The following is a 21,211-nucleotide window of genomic DNA, read 5'->3' on the forward strand; positions in this document are numbered from 1 at the left end:
CTCGAAATGTATATAAGAAATACTCAAGTTAATAATAATAAAAAAAATTCCCTGGGAATGAAGTCAGAGATGGCTTCCAGCTATCATGTGGGTGCTGGATTCGAATCTGGTTCCTCTGGAAGAGCAACAAGTATACCCAACCACTCACTGAGCCACTCTCCATTCCAAGGGGAGAATCTAAAAGAACGTAACAAAACTAAACAAAAGAAACAGGGGCTGGGGAAATAGCCTATTGGCAACTGTTCGCAGTACTAGCACGAGGACCTGAGTTCACTTCCTAGCACTCATGGAAAACAGCCTGACGTCTGTGTGAGACTACTTGGTGGGTAAAAAGCACATAGTCCATGGGATTTACCACCTGAGTTCCATCCCCAGAACCAACAGTGGGAGAGAACCAAATCCTAGCAGTTGTCTTCTGGCCTCTGCATGTGTGTCGCGTGCACTCATGACGTTTTTAAAAAAAAGTTGGACATGGTAGTGTGCTGCCACTGCAGACTGGGGAGACTGAGACGTGGAAGGATCCCAGGGCTCAAGGCCACACAGCCCGACCCGATGAGTGAATGCTAGGCCAGTGGGAGCTTGGTAGACAGTTCCCGAGGAACAACGCCTGAGGTTGGTCTCTGGCTTCCGTATAGTGTACACACATCTGTGCACACACACAAGAACATGTACACACATAAATAAGAAAAATATTCTCCTTTGCAAACATGGACAGGAATAATTTAATAGTATGTTAAAGATAAATTGATTTAAGTTCATCTTGATTTAAGATTTAAGGCTTGAATTGACTTAAGTCTTTTAAAGTAGAAAATTTTCAATGAAAAAACTTTAGCTCATGCTGATTAAAAGGAGACATACATTTCCTAGGAATGTTTATATTTCGGCTACAACTAAAAACTTGTATTTCTACTACCATAAAATATTATTACTTTTAAATTTAATTTAATTTTATATATATAGGTCTTTTGTCAGCCTGTGTATATGTACACCTTGTGGTACCCAAGGAGGTTGGAAGAGGGGACAGGATCCTTTGGAATTGGAGGTTTGGATGGTTGTGAGTTACTATGTGGGTGCTGGGAATTAAAACCAGGTCCCCTGTAAGAGTGTCAAGTGCTTTAATAGCTGAGCTCTCTCTAGTTACTTTTCCCCCGCCCCCATAAAATATCATCTGAACTAAATCTGAAGGAGGTCCTAGCAGATTATTTGGTTTATTGCTTAATTCACTAACAATGGATCAGTGGCTTCAACTTCAGTTATATATCAGAACTTAATGAAAACTGTAAAATCCGTAAGCCAGGGTAATATCCCAGAGCAACTACACTAGCATCTCTGTGGGGAACCCAGGCCCCACTAAGTTGATACCTGGACTACACCAGGAGTTAAGGTGACACAGCACAGAACACAGGCTGAAAACTCATTGAAGCACTCATGGGGTGGACTTTACATAGTAATACTGAGACATGATCTGAAAGAGCTCCACACTGAATCTGGGTCCCTCCATTTGTTCCGTGCAGGTCACTGTTCTCTAGGCCGTCATCCTGTTAGCAGGTCTCCACACCTTTCAGGATTGCTGAGAGAGTTAAACATCCTTGAAATGAACCCTTGACATTATAAGTAGGTTTGCTTTGTTTCATTTTGCCATGTGATATCCACATAGATATTTTCAGTCATATAAACTGTAATCAGATCACTTCGTGATGGAATTCACCATTTAGTCTGACTCAAGGTGACCCAATAGCATGGACAGACACACCAGGGATTCATCTGTTCCCATGACCCTTGCAGACACACTGGGGATCCTCTCCCATGACCTCTGCAGACACACTGGGGATCGGCCCCCAGGATCCCTGCAGACACACCAGGGATCCGTTCCCATCGACCTCTGCATCTTTGCACGTCTGAAACTTTTGAAAACACTAGAAGCACAGGGCTCCAAAGAAAGGGCATGGTGTAGATAGAATTCCCTTTACTGATTTAGGAAATAGTAGGAATATAGAAGCACTGTGTGTGTGTTTACTGTAAAACAAAGTAATTAGAAAACAGACATGACTGGGAATTTCACCTTGAAACATGATTTGTTAGCCTCCCCATCCCCCCTCAAACCCCTCCATGCCTTTTTTTTTCCTCCTTTTTTGAGGCATGGTCTGTTTGTAGCCCTAGTTCTCTTGGTCTTGGTTCCAAGACCAGGCTGGCCTTGAACTCAGAGATTCACCTGCTTCTGCTTGTCAAGTGCTGGAATTAAATGCATGTGCCACTACACCCAGGTCCAAATTTTAAAAACACAAGAATGTAGAATGTATTCTCCCAGGCTTAGATATGTAAAAAAAATAGCTTTTAGACAAATTATATTTCATTTAAAACACTTATTCTTAATATTTCACTATAGCCACACGATACTTTTATAATAACTGGAGTAAGTTATCTGCTCCTTGTGAGGTAAGATACTACTTAAATATTCTCATTTAATCCTTACTCTGTCTCTTTAAGGTATATCTAACGGCCTCTGCTCCATACATTAGAGCACGGAAGTCCAGGAACGTGAAGCAATGGGTCCAGTTGCACAGCTCGTAAGTGCTGGGACCTGGCTGCAGGACTCAAAGCTTTTCTTTGGAGGTGATGATGCTGTTTTTACATGCATAGTGCTACTCTACATGTACAAACCCAGTGCTGGGCACCTGCAAGGCACACATTCCATCACCACACTACACCCTGACCTCTCTTCCTGAGACAAACTCTAGCTATTTAGATCATGATCCTCCTGCCTCAGCCTTCAGACTGTTGGGCTTACAGGCATGCTCTGCCATGCCCTTCAGTTATAAACCACATGGAGGAATAAGATGTTTCGCTTTGTTGGCACATACCTGTGTGGCCCATTCTTTCCTCTGTTCCAGTAGGATCAATGTTTCTCTGATTATTTTCTTCCTAGTATCTTCCAGGGTGACTTTATACTGTTCTTTAAGAGGAAATCACAAGCCTTAGTGGGGCTCACCTGAGATAAAACTGTGACGTTTATAAAGTTCACTTTTCATTACTCTCTCCTCTTGACATACTTCTCACCCCGCCTCCCAATTCTCAGGAATATATTTTCCTGAACATCTACTTCTTCTCTTCAGAAGAACTGCTCCCATAATTTGCTAGCACCTTAGGCTGAAGTAGTGTAAGGTTTCCAATGATGTTTGTACTTTTGAAGGATTCTTTCTCTAGAGGAAAATTCAAAACAATATTTGTATAGCACCTATCCTTTGGATTACCCAGATTATGAGTTCATAGCCTCATTATGTACATCTGACTCCAACTAAATAGATTGCCTGTGTTCCTGGTGCGTGATTCCCTGGGAAAGAAGACACAGTGAGTAAAGGGAGAGGAGACTTGGGGGGCAGCAGAACTGCGTCTGTACTGAGCACCCCGAGGCAGGGGACAGACATTAGCTGTGGGATTCCCCTTTCCTTTCCTTTTAAACAGTCACAGCACACGTGTGGAGGTCAGAAGGTAACTCCTGGGGCATTGGTATCCTTCCACTTTGTTTTTGAAGCAGGGTCCCTTGTTTCTGCCACTGTGCATAGGTGGCAATCCTCCTGTCTCAGTCTCTCCTCTCCCAGTAAGAAGGCTAAGATTACAAGTACATGCCACAGCATCCAGGTGTTTAAGAGTGTTCCAGGGTTGAACTGAGGTCCCACGTTTGTGTGGCAAATACTTTTACCTCTGGGATATTTCTCCACTCCTCTTTTCACATTTTCTTTTGCCTATAAATATCATTACTGACAGAGTGAAGATGAAAAAATGTAAGCCTCAAAAGGTACTTAGGGATCATATAACCAAAACCCTCTTTGAAAGGAACATGTAGGATAACCATGTACATCTGCCTCAGAGAATGGAGAGAAACGACGCTGGGTAAAGGAAAGAGAAAGGAATCTGGAGGTGTATACACACACACAGACGCACACACACACAGACACACACAGACACACACACAAACACACACACAGACACACACACACAGACACACACACACACAGACACACACACACACAGACGCACACACACAGACACACACAGACACACACAACACACACACAGACACACACACACAGACACACACACAGACACACACAGACGCACACACACACACACAAACACACACACAGACACACACAGACGCACACACACACACAGACACACACACAGACACACACACAGACACACACACAGACACACACACACAGACACACACACAGACACACAGACAAACACACACACAGACACACACACACACAGACACACACACAAACACACACACAGACACACACACACAGACACACACACACAGACACACACACAGACAAACACACACAGACACACACACAGACACACACAGACACACACACACACAGACAAACACACACACAGAGACACACACACAGACAGACAGACACACACACACACACTTTTTTTTTTTTTTTTGGTGTGTATATGGTTTCAACACTGACCGCTCTGCATTGGACAGTCAATAAGGGGAAGGTTATCCCTGGGAGACGCTAATTCTCCTTTTCCCATTAACAGTTGCCTGAAGTTCTATAGGTGGAACCCAGTGAAATTGGGGACATTTTCTTAACAGACCAGGACAGCTACAGCAGAACTCTGGGATCTTGGTCTGAGAGGAAAGAAATGGTGGGTCTAGTTTTCCAGTAGCCAAACTAAGGCTGCTACCAGGGGACTAGGGACTTGAACAAGCTTTGCTACTCTCATCTGTGCTGAAAGCAAAATGACTCTCAGGCATTGTGTGTGTGTGTGTGTGTGTGTGTGTGTGTGTGTGTGTGTGTGTGTGTGTGTGTGTGTGAAAAATATTTTGGAGAAAACTGAATGTGGCCAACTACCAGTCATTGGTGGGCAATGGTCTGAGGCTTCAGCACCTGAACTGTGGCAGCCAATAAAGGCTCTTCAGGGGCAACTAAGGTAGAAAAGAGTGGAAGCATTAAGAGACAAGAGCTCACCCCAAGGGGTGGACAGGGGTCAGGAATAAGATTGTGTGGTGTATAAAAGAAGAGAGTTCAGCAGGTTTGGGGAATTAGTATAGCTTGACCTTTGGAAATCCAGAAACAGAGGTCTGTGTCATTCTAGACGATGTGCGTGTATCCACACAGCCTGTCTTTTTCTCACTTTCATTTGGAGTATCATGGCTATTCAACCCTTCCAGTCCATCTAACGAAATGTCTTTCTTTGATTCAGGCCATGGCCCAAAAGATTAATGCTAATTATTTATATAATCTTCAAACACAATCATCTAAAAGTTACGGTGGGTCAACATTAGCTGTAATAAATTTTTTTCATCCTTAGCATATAGAAAAGAAATCACAAAACCTGGAATTGGATAACATGACAATTCTTGCTGTAGATTACCCAAAGTGGATACGTGAATATACTCAAGGGTCTGGCTCCATTGCTGTATTCATCCTGAAATGTGATGTGAACACTTTACCTTGTTTTAAAGTCCACAGGGCACCCTATGGATGGCTTTCTCTTAAAGAATGAAAAAGAGTAGAGTGCACAGCACAAGGCTATTGGGAAACTCTGATGGCTGCCCTTCACTTCATTCGGTGCTTTCTGTAGCCATGAGACCTACTAACCACATGTATGTTGAAGACAGCCAAAGAAAGCGAGGGTATGTAGAAATCTTTGAGACACTACAAGCAAGAGCTTGGGAGATTGTGAGTTTGTTCTTCAAGACTCTGAGCTGTTCGAGTTGTCTAATCTAAGCTGCTCACTTTGAAGACGTTAACTTCAAACCATGTGGGCTAATGCTTGTTGGCCAACAGTTTACCTTCCAGTCGTTTCTGGCCCTGCTTTGGTTTTTCCCACTCACTTCTTGGGGAGACTGTGGTGTGGTCCTTTACTCATTTGACAGATCCCGTCTCAAGCTCATGTCCAAATCCTGGTCCTCATTCTCGGCTGACCCTCCTGTCATTTGGAGTGTCTGTTTAGGTTCTTTAGAAGACAGCCTTCCTTTCCCCCTTTTTCTGTGGTACTGCATCGGTAGTCCTTTGATGCAGGAAACACACTGTCCATTGAAACTGATAACAAGTTTTCCTCTGGCCCTTGGTCCTTAATGCCCACCCACCCTCTGTGTCCCCAACTCAAGCACAGTCTCTGGTTTGTGTGGGCTTGCACGTGGTTGTCCTATTTTGATAACGAATGGTTTGGGGAGTGCCTGGCCTTTCGTCTACTGAACATGACTTTTCTGCTCACCATTTTATTAAATTTGAACTAACTACTGCAACTGACCTGACATTTTCTCTGCATTTTCTTTAACTGTGTCGATGTCATTTTGTAAGGAAAGAATGAGTTCAGCATGCTGTGCACTCCCTACATTCTTGTACTCTTCCCAATATTCCTTTTCACTGAGTTTTTCAAGGAATAGCTTCTCAGCCTCACTTATTTGTACGCGCATTTCTGTTGGAAAGAAAAACAAGGCATATGTCATTCCCATCGTCCTTAGAACCATTATACGGTACAGTCTGTTTTTACAAAGTTAAGATCTGGTGCTAAACTGCAGGTAACTCTTAAATACCGTGGTGCCTTGACTAGGTAATACTGCTGTAGACTAGTGTTTGAATGCTTGGCCCATAGGAAGGACACTATGAGGACATATGGCCTTGTTGGAGCAGGTTTAGCCTCGTTGGAGGAAGTGTGTCATTGTAGGGGCAGGGTTTGAAATCTCCTATGCTCAGGCTACACTCAGCGTGGCACACAGTCTCCTTCTGCTGCCTGCAGATCAAGACGTAGACTTCTCAGCACTTCTCTAGCACCATGTCTACTTGGAAGCTGCCGTGCTTCCCATCATGGTGGCAATGGACTACACCTCTGAAACTGTAGGTAGGAGTCAATTAAATGCTGTCCTTTATAAGAGTTGCTGTGGTCATGGTGTCTCTTCACAGCAATAAAATCTTAACTAAGGCAAATGTGATATGTACAATTTTTGGAAATCTAAACGATTCAAATTATTAGATATTTCCCATGATTAATCCAAGCATAATTAAACTTTCAACTCTAAGACAGAGACATGATTTAGAACTATGTAATTGAAAGATTACATATGTCTAGGAATGCACAAACTAAAATCTATGGTTGTTTCATAAGGGTCCCTATTTGCTCAGTTGTTCATGGCTTACGATGTCTTTGTAAAAAATAATTAAAAAATTAATGTATGTGTATGGGTGTTTTTTGCCTGCGTGTATGTTTACCACATGTAAACCTGGTACCTGAGGAAGCCAGAGATGGCATCAGATCCTATAGGGCTAGAGTTATGAATGGTTATAAGCCACCATGTTGGTGCTGGGAACTAAATCCAAGTCCTTTGAAAAGACAGACAGTGCTCTTAACTGCTGAGCCAGTTCTCCAGCCCTCTACAAATTCTTATATAGAGTGTTTTTCCAGTCATTAGGCCTCTGGGGAAAATTGATTTGAACCTCTGTTCCTGTTCAAGTCCTTGGCAGAGGAGGCCCTGCTCCCCTCCTAAGTGCTGGGATTACAGCCCTGTCATCAGGCTTGGCTTTGACAATCAGCTTTATCTCTCAGTTTGACTCAGTCACCACAATTTCCTATTGTTTTTCTTTTCTTTGAGAAATGATAGCATGGGACAGTCAGAAGCATGTATTCTATTCTCCCACGTGGTAAGTCTGCAGAGTGAAAGATGAGTTCTCCAAGTGAATCAGCAAGAATATCGAACTATTTCAAACCTATAACATTTGGGCCTGCCCTGGGGCACTTACTGAGTGTGACGTTTTATTCGGTTCATAAGCCTAACAATGATATTGCTGAATGTCTTGAAACATGGAGCCCTGCTCAGAGCCGCATCCTGTGAGCCTCACAGCAACCTGGTTCACTCCTCACACTACCTGGCTTGAAAGTCCCTTGAAAGCAACACTATACTAACCATCCCTGCAAATCCAGCCTCAATAGACCTGATAATTAACTGGTTGGCTTAGCAAATGTTTATTTGAGGGATGCCATGAAGTTCAGAGGTCTAAGGAACCCTGGGCATGGTTTTCTTAGCCACCCAAATATATATATATGACCATACAATACCCTAAAGTAATGCTTGTTGATGTTAGACAGTTATGAAAACTAGATAGGCAGCTGTCCTCTCATTTGGCAGACAGCTACTGTCTGAGTCCTGTGCTGCACTTGGCTCTTGAGGTTGGTAAATGTCATGTAAGTTTTAGAGAGAGTCTGATGAACATATTAGATGGCTTATTTTGACTCCCCTTTCCCTTTTGTCTCAAGGCATCCGGTGTCTCATTCCCCTCTCTTCCTTAGTCTCTGTGGCAAAAACTCGTTGGAAGTTTTGCATGTCTTACCTCACCTTCTACTAAGTCATCCAACTTGGTCTCCATTTAGTGTGTATCCTGATTGCTTTTTGTGTCAACTTGACACAACCTGGAGTCATTTGTGAAATAGGAACCAGTTGAGAAAATGCCCTTACCAGATTGACCTGTGGGAAAGCCTGTGGTGCATTTTCTTGATTGTCAATTGATGTAGAAGGGCCCAGTGTGAGCACTGGGTTAGTGGTTCTGAGTGGTATGAGAAAGCCATGGGGAGCAAGTCAGTGAACAGCGGTCCTCCATGGCCTCTGTTCCAGCTCCTTCCTTGAATTCCTGCCCTGACTTCCCTCAGTGATGGACTATGACCTGAGAGTTGTAAGCTGGAATTAACACTTCCCTCCCCAAGTTGCTTTTGGTCATCTTTTATCACAGCAATAGAAAGCCCAAGTTAGCATGACATCCTTGTGCTTAGTTCCTCCCTGCTAATGGTGCACCTCAATGGGAACCATTGACAGAAAGTGATTTAGCCAGCATACTTGGCTATTTATTTTTAAAGATGTCATTCCCAACACAGAGGACATTATAAAACAGAGTATTTTGGGAAATGTTGACAAGTACTGTGGAGTGATGGAACAGGAATAAAAAAGCGCACATATCAGAATTGCACATGTCCAATTTGCCAGAAGGGTTATGTGTTTCCAGTAGATAGAGTATGTCTTGGCTCTTTTACTGATGTCCCCAGCATCATTTCCCTGGTTCCTCTTTCCCAATTCTAAGCTGTTTATCTCCAATCCAGCAAGTGGCTTAATTCCACCAAGCTGGGGGAGGGGTGTCCATGTTTGCATTAACTTTATTGTGCCCAAATCTGAAGTGAAGCTAAGGTCAACAAAGCTCTAATGACAGAGCGCCACAAAGAGAATACCTCAGAGTGTGTTTAACAGGACCTCAGCAGGGCCGAGGGGCAGTGGAGCCCATCCTTTGTCATTGTCAGAGTCCCCTTCCTCACTTGTCATCACCCTAGTCCTTCCCTTCACTTCCTCCAGGGCCTCTGCGTCCTTTCTTCCTTCCTTCCTTCCTTCCTTCCTTCCTTCCTTCCTTCCTTCCTTCCTCCCTTCCTTCCTTCCTTCCCTCCTTCCCTCCCCTCTCTTTATACCAATATAGACTGTGGCTGTGGAGGAGATGATATAATCTTAAATACAATCACACACTGAAAGGCAAAGGCATTAACTCACAAATGAGTATAACACTTGTGACAACTTTCTAAGTTCCTAGCTCACCTTTCAAGTGAGCCTCCTGGTCTCTTTCAAACTTCCATTTTTCCTTCATTGCCTCCTCCACGTCCTCTCTTGTTATGGGTTGTACAACATCCAGCTTCTCATCCTTCAGTTCTTTTATGAGATTCTTTAAGTGCCAGTTCTGTTCCTCTTTCAAGCGTCTGTTCTGCCATAGAAACCAACAGCTGTTAAACAGGTCTGCTCAACTGTCGACATTGTTTACCTAGGACACAGGCACATGCTGAGGCTAGCACAGTGAGATGGAAACATTGAATTAACTATATACAGCACGACCTCTAGTAGCTTACAGAACGTGCAAGATTCAAAATCAAATCAAATCAGTGCAGTAGCCATCAATAGCATGTTATATTTTTAGAGTATGTTATTGATTTACCAGTCTATCCCCTTCCACAGACTCCATGAATGTGGAGCTAATTGTTTGAATCTTCAGTTACCCCTGCTTTTGTCTAGACTCCCCAGCTTAGTCACCTACCATGTGTAAAGTCAGATGCTGGACACTAAAATGATATCTATTAGCGAAACAGAGAAAGGCCCTGCTGTTATGGAACTGCCATTCCACAAAACCCCAGATACATAATTCATAATCTTCCTTTAGGATGGGTGGTGGTCACCCACCACTCCAAACTTTACAATTGAAATAAAAAGCAAATTATTCTTGTGGGTGTCTGATCCATGCTTCTATGATGCATATTTAACTGACTTAAAGTTTATTCTTGCCATTGTTGTCTTATACTGTGTGTATCGAGGAATCAAAACTGAGAGAACAAGTCATGAACTGACCATCCTCCAGTAACTGCCCAGGGGAGTCTTTTACAGTGAATTCAGTGGTCCCAGAAAATGACTTGACTTCAAGAGAAGACACAGGAGCCGAAGACAAGCAACTTCGTGGGCAAATCTGAAACTTAAGTATTTAGATGTTTTGTAATTACTTTATGTAAAAAATATCCTTGTAGAGCAATAAACACAGACCTTCGCTTCATTATCAACCAGCTAATCCCAATTTGTAAAGCGTGTTTTTTATTTGATAATACAAATGAGGAGGGAGGGCAAAGAGCAGCCTCTTCATATGTCACTGAGATCGAGCTGGTATTGATCTTAATTAGATTACTGTAAATTAGGATGTTAATTAGAATCCTCGAGGAAGACACCAAGAAAATAACTAAAATGTGATAAAAGAAATGATAGTTAAAAGGGTACACTGGAAAACGTGTAGTACAAAAGACAGTAATGGAAGAATAAAGGTAAGACAAACTCGAGACACAGAAAACAGAGATCGAAAGGTGGGTGTGGTAGTACACACCTGTACTCCCAGCACACAGAATGGAAAGGTGACGTCTTAATCCTGACCTGCTGTGCTTTCCTTAGCCATGCCTGACCTAGGAGTGCCAGTGCTGGCCAGTGGAGCATGTGCAGTAGCCCCTCTGAGGGCACCTTACTCTTCTTTTATGCTTTGACCATATGGGTGGAACCTAAGGACCACTGACAAGGCTTCTTTCCACTCTTATTATTCACCTGTGCCCATTTTAATTCTTGCTATAAATATCGACCATTGTGACAACCTCAGAGTCATAGGCATATCACCCTATTTCACCGAGTTATATCGCCATCGGGATTTAGGGATAAGGGATTTCCTTCGGAGCATGTCTTTATTGCACATTTATCTTGCTCCCATTGGTTGGGGTATCCAACTGTGCTAGGGGACTGGCCTTGTCTAACATGTATGCTTAACTTTCCAACCAGGATGTCAGTTACCCATGTGCACTTGTCTTTTTCTGCCAAGTAGAATGTCAATTCCCAGGGAGGTCTTGGGAACTAAAACTTTACTCAAAATGGAAGTCTTACTCAAAATAGCCTTTTATCTTGGTGCAGGTGTCTCTCGTATGTTGGGGTTCATTCCAGGGTCAGCTTATAAAAGCAAAACCATAAAAGCTCATACATAGGCGTAGTGCTGCCTGGCAATCGGTTTGGGTCCAAGCTTACTGTGGCTAACTACACAAAGTAGTTCTGACTGACTTCTGCAGTGATTGGTTCCCGAGCACAGAACGTAACAGAATATGCAATCAACTTGCACATGAGAAAGTTTCCTAGTAACAGGGGTAACAACATGTGAGAAGTTTCCTTATAACATCAGTTAACAGCACAAGATGACAGGCTAGATAGGTCCCAGTTACCTTAATATTCCACTGAGGCCTTAACAAGGCTGAGGCCAATCTTTTGTCAGAAAGTTGTCACTAGAAAGTTGAACAGTCAGGACGGGATGCAAACTCAGGGCTCTTGATTCCAGATTCCATTAAAATGTAAAGACCTTTACAAACAATGCCTTTACAAACAATTGCCTTTACAAACAATGGTTAAGCCAGGTATGATACACATGTATAATCCTGGCATTCAGGTACTCTGTGTGTGTGTGTGTGTGTGTGTGTGTGTGTGTGTGTGTGTGTGTGTGTGTGTGTAGTAGGCAGCAGGAGGGGAGGGCATGGTAAACAAAAAAAGCCAAATAAAACAGTTACCTGTGGAAGTTTCCATACTATACAAAGGAAGTTAGCGAAGGAAAGTCTGTATTAGCATCTCCAGGTGTCTGCGGGGCCTGAGAGCATAGATTGGGTTCCTTTACTGCTCAAGGTCATTGTTTCTGTTGTAATGGATATAACTAGCACCACCTTGATATTCACATTAATCTTCTTTTTAAACATTTTAATTGCCATGTATGTATGTAGGTGTGTGCATGGACACATGCCACGGACCATATGTGCTGATCAGAGGACCGTTTGAGGGAGTTGGTCTCCCCTTCCACCCAGTGGGCTCTGCGGATCAAACTGGGAATTGCCGAGTTTGGTAGCAGGTGCTTTTATGTGCCGAGCTGGCGGCCCTTAACCTGAGTTTTACAAAATAATCTTTAGGTTTCTCATTAGTTGTTTTAACAACTGGGAGTGTACTGTTCTGCATTTACATATATGCACAGTCCTGGAAGAGCTGAAACAAAGATTCAGAGAGAGAAGAGAGAGAGGCAGTGATTCAGTGTAGATAAACAAGAAGTCAGAAGAGAAACATGATTTCCAGGGTATTCGTCCTCATGATCTAAGTAAAGCGACTGAACTGGCTTCCACTGATATCCTCAATACCATGGAGACAGTAGTGCCGGCTCGCCTCACATGTGTGACGAAAACTAATAAATTATAAGTCAGCCGATTCCAAGCACCGAGGAGGATGCTTCCTAGGAGATACATCCGCCATGGCCCCATGTCATTGTTACTGTGCGCATGCTCCGTGCCTGCCTACTGCTGCTCAACATTGCACTCACCCTTTCAAGGTATTTTTGATTCTTGTCCCTCAGCTTCCTGATGTGGAATGTGAATCGCTCCACTGCATTCTCCTTTATTTCACGACTGAGGAGAAACAAGGATGTTCGGGTTAGTTTCCCCAGGGAAAGGTACTGAGACTACGTTTTAATTTTAAACTAAATTGAAACCAAACAAGACTGTCTGAGGGCAAGCGGACCTTGGAGCACTAGGGTAACCTGGGCATGCTCACCAATCCATGCTTCTAGCACATGTTCTCTCCCAAAAATTAAAGCTTTCCCATCACAGACGTTTCCTTAACATATACCAAGGATAGGTTTGATGAGCATCCATCCATGAGAAAAACAGAAAGAGCGGAAGGCTCAGGAACAGGGCAACTGGTTGCTATTTGAAGTGCTTGTGTATTCCGTATTTCTGAAAGGGATAAATCTTGGAACTCTAGGTTTGAGATTAAAGTAAGGTTATGAATATTGCTTCACCCAAACCCCCCTTTTTAGCTAAAGATAAAGTATGTGGTTTTAAATCTTGCTCTTTACAAGTTCTTGCCTTCTTAGCAAATCAAATCTCAGGACCTAGAATTTCAAGCTGTCAAATAAAGCCTCACCTAGCTCTGTGTATTATCATGTGGAATAAAATAAATCACACATGAAGGGTGCCCTCCCCAGTGGTCATCAACTCTTGTTGAATGTGAAATACTACCAGGACTTTCTCTAAAACCTCACCTCTGTTTTATAACCTTGTGCACATAGGAGAGGAAAAACTGAGGTTCCTTCCTTCCACAAGATGCGAAAATGCAAAAAGATATTAGCAAATCACACAGTGGGACTCCTCAAAAAGAAGGCAATGTGAGTACCAAGAATGCTGAGTTAATCCTGCCTTTCCCACTCACTGCATGGCTTTTGGCTTCGGCTTACTCTTCTATCATACAGGATTAGGAGTGGCAAGTTGCCTGACTGGCATGTGCGATGACACCTTGAGTTGGATCCCAAGACCATGTGCATGTGCACACACGCACACGCACACCCATGCATGCTATAATGCAGCAAATGAATGTTAAAAAAAAGAACAAACCAAAGGAGACGAGCTTCATAACTCATCAGTTTCAAACCTCTACTGTTTCTGTTGCCCAGTCCTCCACTTCATGAATTCACAGACTCAATGGCTGTCACTGGGCTCCACATTGCTTTAGGGATCACAGAGATGGGTTAGAACAAGACCTTCATGATCCTAGCCTTCGGGGAGTACAGTTTACTAGATACAGAGTAAGTAATTATACAAATACTGTTTACTAGACACAGAGTAAGTAATTATACAAATACTGTTTACACATTGTGATTGATGCTATGGGGACTGTGGGATGGGAAGGGAAGTAAATGGAAGGGCGATATCCCTTGCCTCCTGGTGTGTGTGTGTGTGTGTGTGTGTGTGTGTGTGTGTGTGTGTGTGTGTGGTGTGTGTGTGTGTCTGTATCCCGACCTCATTCATATCACACAAATGTTTTACCACTGAGTTATACCTCCACCTTCTACCTCTCATTTTTATGGACAAAAAAATGAAGATATTATAAACTTTTTCTGAACTGTGCAGCCAGCTACTCGCATAATTTCTGTAATGTAGTGTGGGACATAAGACCATGCCAGGGGGCAGCACCCCACGAGCGAACCTGAGCCTCGGGACCACAGGTAAGACCAAATTTTCTGCTGCAAGAAAGCTGCCTGGTGAGCTTGGGACACACGGAAGCAGAATTTCTCTAGGACCGGGCACGTTCTGTGTTTACCGGAGGTCCCACACCCGCGGATCCCGGCCCGCAGCAGCTCTCTGCTCCCAGACCTGGTGAGAGAGAGACCCAACCGCCTGGTCAGGTGGGCACTCCTGAGGCTGCAGAGCAGAAGAGACCACCAACTCTGCTCACCCCTGCCCACATCCCTGGCCCAAGAGGAAACTGTATAAGGCCTCTGGGCTCCCGTGGGGGAGGGCCCAGGAGCGGCAGGACCCCTGCCTGAGACACCGCCGGAACCTGAAAGAAACAGACCGGATAAACAGTTCTCTGCACCCACATCCCGTGGGAGGGAGAGCTAAACCTTCAGAGAGGCAGACAAGCCTGGGAAACCAGAAGAGACTGCTCCCTGCACACACATCTCGGACGCCAGAGGAAAAAGCCAAAGACCATCTGGAACCCTGGTGCACTGAAGCTCCCGGAAGGGGCGGCACAGGTCTTCCTGGTTGCTGCCGCTGCAGAGATCCCGTGGGCAGCACCCCACGAGCGAACTTGAGCCTCAGGACCACAGGTAAGACCAACTTTTCTGCTGCAAGAAAGCTGCCTGGTGAACTCAAGACACAGGCCCACAGGAACAGCTGAAGACCTGTAGAGAGGAAAAACTACACGCCCGAAAGCAGAACACTCTGTCCCCATAACTGACTGAAAGAGAGGAAAACAGGTCTACAGCACTCCTGACACACAGGCTTATAGGACAGTCTAGCCACTGTCAGAAACAGCAGAACAAAGTAACACTAGAGATAATCTGATGGCGAGAGGCAAGCGCAGGAACCCAAGCAACAGAAACCAAGACTACATGGCACCATCGGAGCCCAATTCTCCCATCAAAACAAACATGGAATATCCAAACACACCAGAAAAGCAAGATCTATTTTCAAAATCATATTTGATCATGATGCTGGAGGACTTCAAGAAAGACATGAAGAACTCCCTTAGAGAACAAGTAGAAGCCTACAGAGCGGAATCGCAAAAATGCCTGAAAGAATCACAAAAATCCCTGAAAGAATTCCAGGAAAACATAAATAAACAAGTAGAAGCCCATAGAGAGGAGACACAAAAATCCCTGAAAGAATTCCAGGAAAACACAATCAAATAGTTGAAGGAATTAAAAATGGAAATAGAAGCAATCAAGAAAGAACACATGGAAACAACCCTGGATATAGAAAACCAAAAGAAGAGACAAGGAGCTGTAGATACAAGCTTCACCAACAGAATACAAGAGATGGAAGAGAGAATCTCAGGAGCAAAAGATTCCATAGAAATCATTGACTCAACTGTCAAAGATAATGTAAAGCGGAAAAAGCTACTGGTCCAAAACATACAGGAAATCCAGGACTCAATGAGAAGATCAAACCTAAGGATAATAGGTATAGAAGAGAGTGAAGACTCCCAGCTCAAAGGACCAGTAAATATCTTCAACAAAATCATAGAAGAAAACTTCCCTAACCTAAAAAAAGAGATACCCATAGACATACAAGAAGCCTACAGAACTCCAAATAGATTGGACCAGAAAAGAAACACCTCCCGTCACATAATTGTCAAAACACCAAACGCACAAAATAAAGAAAGAATATTAAAAGCAGTAAGGGAAAAAGGTCAAGTAACATATAAAGGGAGACCTATCAAAATCACACCAGACTTCTCGCCAGAAACTATGAAGGCCAGAAGATCCTGGACTGATGTCATACAGACCCTAAGAGAACACAAATGCCAGCCCAGGTTACTGTATCCAGCAAAACTCTCAATTAACATTGATGGAGAAACCAAGATATTCCATGACAAAACCAAATTTACACAATATCTTTCTACAAATCCAGCACTACAAAGGATAATAAATGGTAAAGCCCAACATAAGGAGGCAAGCTATACCCTAGAAGAAGCAAGAAACTAATCGTCTTGGCAACAAAACAAAGAGAATGAAAGCACACAAACATAACCTCACATCCAAATATGAATATAAAGGGAAGCAATAATCACTATTCCTTAATATCTCTCAATATCAATGGCCTCAACTCCCCAATAAAAAGACATAGATTAACAAACTGGATACGCAACGAGGACCCTGCATTCTGCTGCCTACAGGAAACACACCTCAGAGACAAAGACAGACACTACCTCAGAGTGAAAGGCTGGAAAACAACTTTCCAAGCAAATGGTCAGAAGAAGCAAGCTGGAGTAGCCATTCTAATATCAAATAAAATCAATTTTCAATTAAAAGTCATCAAAAAAGATAAGGAAGGACACTTCATATTCATCAAAGGAAAAATCCACCAAGATGAACTCTCAATCCTAAATATCTATGCCCCAAATACAAGGGCACCTACATACGTAAAAGAAACCTTACTAAAGCTCAAAACACACATTGGACCACACACAATAATAGTGGGAGATTTCAACACCCCACTCTCATCAATGGACAGATCATGGAAACAGAAATTAAACAGTGATGTCGACAGACTAAGAGAAGTCATGAGCCAAATGGACTTAACGGATATTTATAGAACATTCCATCCTAAAGCAAAAGGATATACCTTCTTCTCAGCTCCTCATGGTACTTTCTCCAAAATTGACCATATAATTGGTCAAAAACGGGCCTCAACAGGTACAGAAAGATAGAAATAATCCCATGCGTGCTATCGGACCACCACGGCCTAAAACTGGTCTTCAATAACAATAAGGGAAGAATGCCCACATATACGTGGAAATTGAACAATGCTCTACTCAATGATAACCTGGTCAAGGAAGAAATAAAGAAAGAAATTAAAAACTTTTTAGAATTTAATGAAAATGAAGATACAACATACCCAAACTTATGGGACACAATGAAAGCTGTGCTAAGAGGAAAACTCATAGCGCTCAGTGCCTGCAGAAAGAAACAGGAAAGAGCATATGTCAGCAGCTTGACAGCACACCTAAAAGCTCTAGAACAAAAAGAAGCAAATACACCCAGGAGGAGTAGAAGGCAGGAAATAATCAAACTCAGAGCTGAAATCAACCAAGTAGAAACAAAAAGGACCATAGAAAGAATCAACAGAACCAAAAGTTGGTTCTTTGAGAAAATCAACAAGATAGATAAACCCTTAGCCAGACTAACGAGAGGACACAGAGAGTGCGTCCAAATTAACAAAATCAGAAATGAAAAGGGAGACATAACTACAGATTCAGAGGAAATTCAAAAAATCATCAGATCTTACTATAAAAACCTATATTCAACAAAATTTGAAAATCTTCAGGAAATGTACAATTTCCTAGACAGATACCAGGTATTGAAGTTAAATCAGGAACAGATAAACCAGTTAAACAACCCCATAACTCCTAAGGAAATAGAAGCAGTCATTAAAGGTCTCCCAACCAAAAAGAGCCCAGGTCCAGACGGGTTTAGTGCAGAATTCTATCAAACCTTCATAGAAGACCTCATATCAATATTATCCAAACTATTCCACAAAATTGAAACAGATGGAGCACTACCGAATTCCTTCTACGAAGCCACAATTACTCTTATACCTAAACCACACAAAGACACAACAAAGAAAGAGAACTTCAGACCAATTTCCCTTAGGAATATCGACGCAAAAATACTCAATAAAATTCTGGCAAACCGAATTCAAGAGCACATCAAAACAATCATCCACCATGATCAAGTAGGCTTCATCCCAGGCATGCAGGGATGGTTTAATATACGGAAAACCATCAACGTGATCCATTATATAAACAAACTGAAAGAACAAAACCACATGATCATTTCATTAGATGCTGAGAAAGCATTTGACAAAATTCAACACCCCTTCATGATAAAAGTCCTGGAAAGAATAGGAATTCAAGGCCCATACCTAAACATAGTAAAAGCCATATACAGCAAACCAGTTGCTAACATTAAACTAAATGGAGAGAAACTTGAAGCAATCCCACTAAAATCAGGGACTAGACAAGGCTGCCCACTCTCTCCCTACTTATTCAATATAGTTCTTGAAGTTCTAGCCAGAGCAATCAGACAACAAAAGGAGATCAAGGGGATACAGATCGGAAAAGAAGAGGTCAAAATATCACTATTTGCAGATGACATGATAGTATATTTAAGTGATCCCAAAAGTTCCACCAGAGAACTACTAAAGCTGATAAACAACTTCAGCAAAGTGGCTGGGTATAAAATTAACTCAAATAAATCAGTTGCCTTCCTCTATACAAAAGAGAAACAAGCCGAGAAAGAAATTAGGGAAACGACACCCTTCATAATAGACCCAAATAATATAAAGTACCTCGGTGTGACTTTAACCAAGCAAGTAAAAGATCTGTACAATAAGAACTTCAAGACACTGAGGAAAGAAATTGAAGAATACCTCAGAAGATGGAAAGATCTCCCATGCTCATGGATTGGCAGGATTAATATAGTAAAAATGGCCATTTTACCAAAAGCAATCTACAGATTCAATGCAATCCCCATCAAAATACCAATCCAATTCTTCAAATAGTTAGACAGAACAATTTGCAAATTCATCTGGAATAACAAAAAACCCAGGATAGCTAAAGCTATCCTCAACAATAAAAGGACTTCAGGGGGAATCACTATCCCTGAACTCAAGCAGTATTACAGAGCAATAGTGATAAAAACTGCATGGTATTGGTACAGAGACAGACAGATAGACCAATGGAATAGAATTGAAGACCCAGAAATGAACCCACACACCTATGGTCACTTGATTTTTGACAAAGGAGCCAAAACCATCCAATGGAAAAAAGATAGCATTTTCAGCAAATGGTGCTGGTTCAACTGGAGCGCAACATGTAGAAGAATGCAGATCGATCCATGCTTATCACCCTGTACAAAGCTTAAGTCCAAGTGGATCAAGGACCTCCACATCAAACCAGACACACTCAAACTAATAGAAGAAAAACTAGGGAAGCATCTGGAACACATGGGCACTGGAAAAAATTTCCTGAACAAAACACCAATGGCTTATGCTCTAAGATCAAGAATCGACAAATGGGATCTCATAAAACTGCAAAGCTTCTGTAAGGCAAAGGACACTGTGGTTAGGACAAAACGGCAACCAACAGATTGGGAAAAGATCTTTACCAATCCTACAACAGATAGAGGCCTTATATCCAAAATATACAAAGAACTCAAGAAGTTAGACCGCAGGGAAACAAATAACCCTATTAAAAATGGGGTTCAGAGCTAAACAAAGAATTCACAGCTGAGGAATGCCGAATGGCTGAGAAACACCTAAAGAAATGTTCAACATCTTTAGTCATAAGGGAAATGCAAATCAAAACAACCCTGAGATTTCACCTCACACCAGTGAGAATGGCTAAGATCAAAAACTCAGGTGACAGCAGATGCTGGCGAGGATGTGGAGAAAGAGGAACAGTCCTCCATTATTGGTGGGATTGCAGACTGGTAAAACCATTCTGGAAATCAGTCTGGAGGTTCCTCAGAAAATTGGACATTGAACTGCCTGAGGATCCAGCTATACCTCTCTTGGGCATATACCCAAAAGATGCCTCAACATATAAAAGAGACACGTGCTCCACTATGTTCATCGCAGCCTTATTTATAATAGCCAGAAGCTGGAAAGAACCCAGATGCCCTTCAACAGAGGAATGAATACAGAAAATGTGGTACATCTACACAATGGAATATTACTCAGCTATCAAAAACAACGAGTTTATGAAATTCGTAGGCAAATGGTTGGAACTGGAAAATATCATCCTGAGTGAGCTAACCCAATCACAGAAAGACATACATGGTATGCACTCATTGATAAGTGGCTATTAGCCCAAATGTTTGAATTACCCTAGATCCCTAGAACAAACGAAACTCAAGACAGATGATCAAAATGTGAATGCTTCACTCCTTCTTTAAATGAGGAAAATGAATACCCTTGGCAGGGAAGGGAGAGGCAAAGATTAAAACAGAGACTGAAGGAACACCCATTCAGAGCCTGCCCCACATGTGGCCCATACATATACAGCCACCCAATTAGACAAGATGGATGAAGCAAAGAAGTGCAGACCGACAGGAGCCGGATGTAGATCGCTCCTGAGAGACACAGCCAGAATACAGCAAATAAAGAGGCGAATGCCAGCAGCAAACCACTGAACTGAGAATAGGTCCCCTATTGAAGGAATCAGAGAAAGAACTGGAAGAGCTTGAAGGGGCTCGAGACCCCAAAAGTACAACAATGCCAAGCAACCAGAGCTTCCAGGGACTAAGCCACTACCTAAAGACTATACATGGACTGACCCTGGACTCTGACCCCATAGGTAGCAATGAATATCCTAGTAAGAGCACCAGTGGAAGGGGAAGCCCTGGGTCCTGCTAAGACTGAACCCCCAGTGAACTAGTCTATGGGGGGAGGGCGGCAATGGGGGGAGGGTTGGGAGGGGAACACCCATAAGGAAGGGGAGGGGGGAGGGGGATGTTTGCCCGGAAACCGGGAAAGGGAATAACACTCGAAATGTATATAAGAAATACTCAAGTTAATAAAAAAAAAAAAAAAAAGACCATGCCAGGAAGTTTGG

At 42.7% G+C, this 21,211-nt stretch overlaps 1 protein-coding gene across 7 annotated transcripts in view; it reads right to left on the reverse strand.

Moving 5' to 3' along the window:
- Positions 1 to 21,211, reverse strand: part of Ccdc83 (coiled-coil domain containing 83) — a 78,558-nt gene that overhangs the window by 25,856 nt on the left and 31,491 nt on the right. For all 7 annotated transcript variants that reach the window (NM_001432511.1, NM_001432512.1, NM_001432513.1 and 4 more), the window contains 4 exon segments: positions 2,862 to 2,953; positions 6,280 to 6,447; positions 9,596 to 9,758; positions 12,915 to 12,999. In NM_001432511.1, the coding sequence (NP_001419440.1) occupies positions 2,862 to 2,953; positions 6,280 to 6,447; positions 9,596 to 9,758; positions 12,915 to 12,999 (508 nt within the window).

Source organism: Rattus norvegicus, chromosome 1, assembly GCF_021556685.1.
Source record: "Rattus norvegicus strain SHRSP/BbbUtx chromosome 1, alternate assembly SHRSP_T2T, whole genome shotgun sequence".
NCBI lineage: Eukaryota > Metazoa > Chordata > Mammalia > Rodentia > Muridae > Rattus > Rattus norvegicus.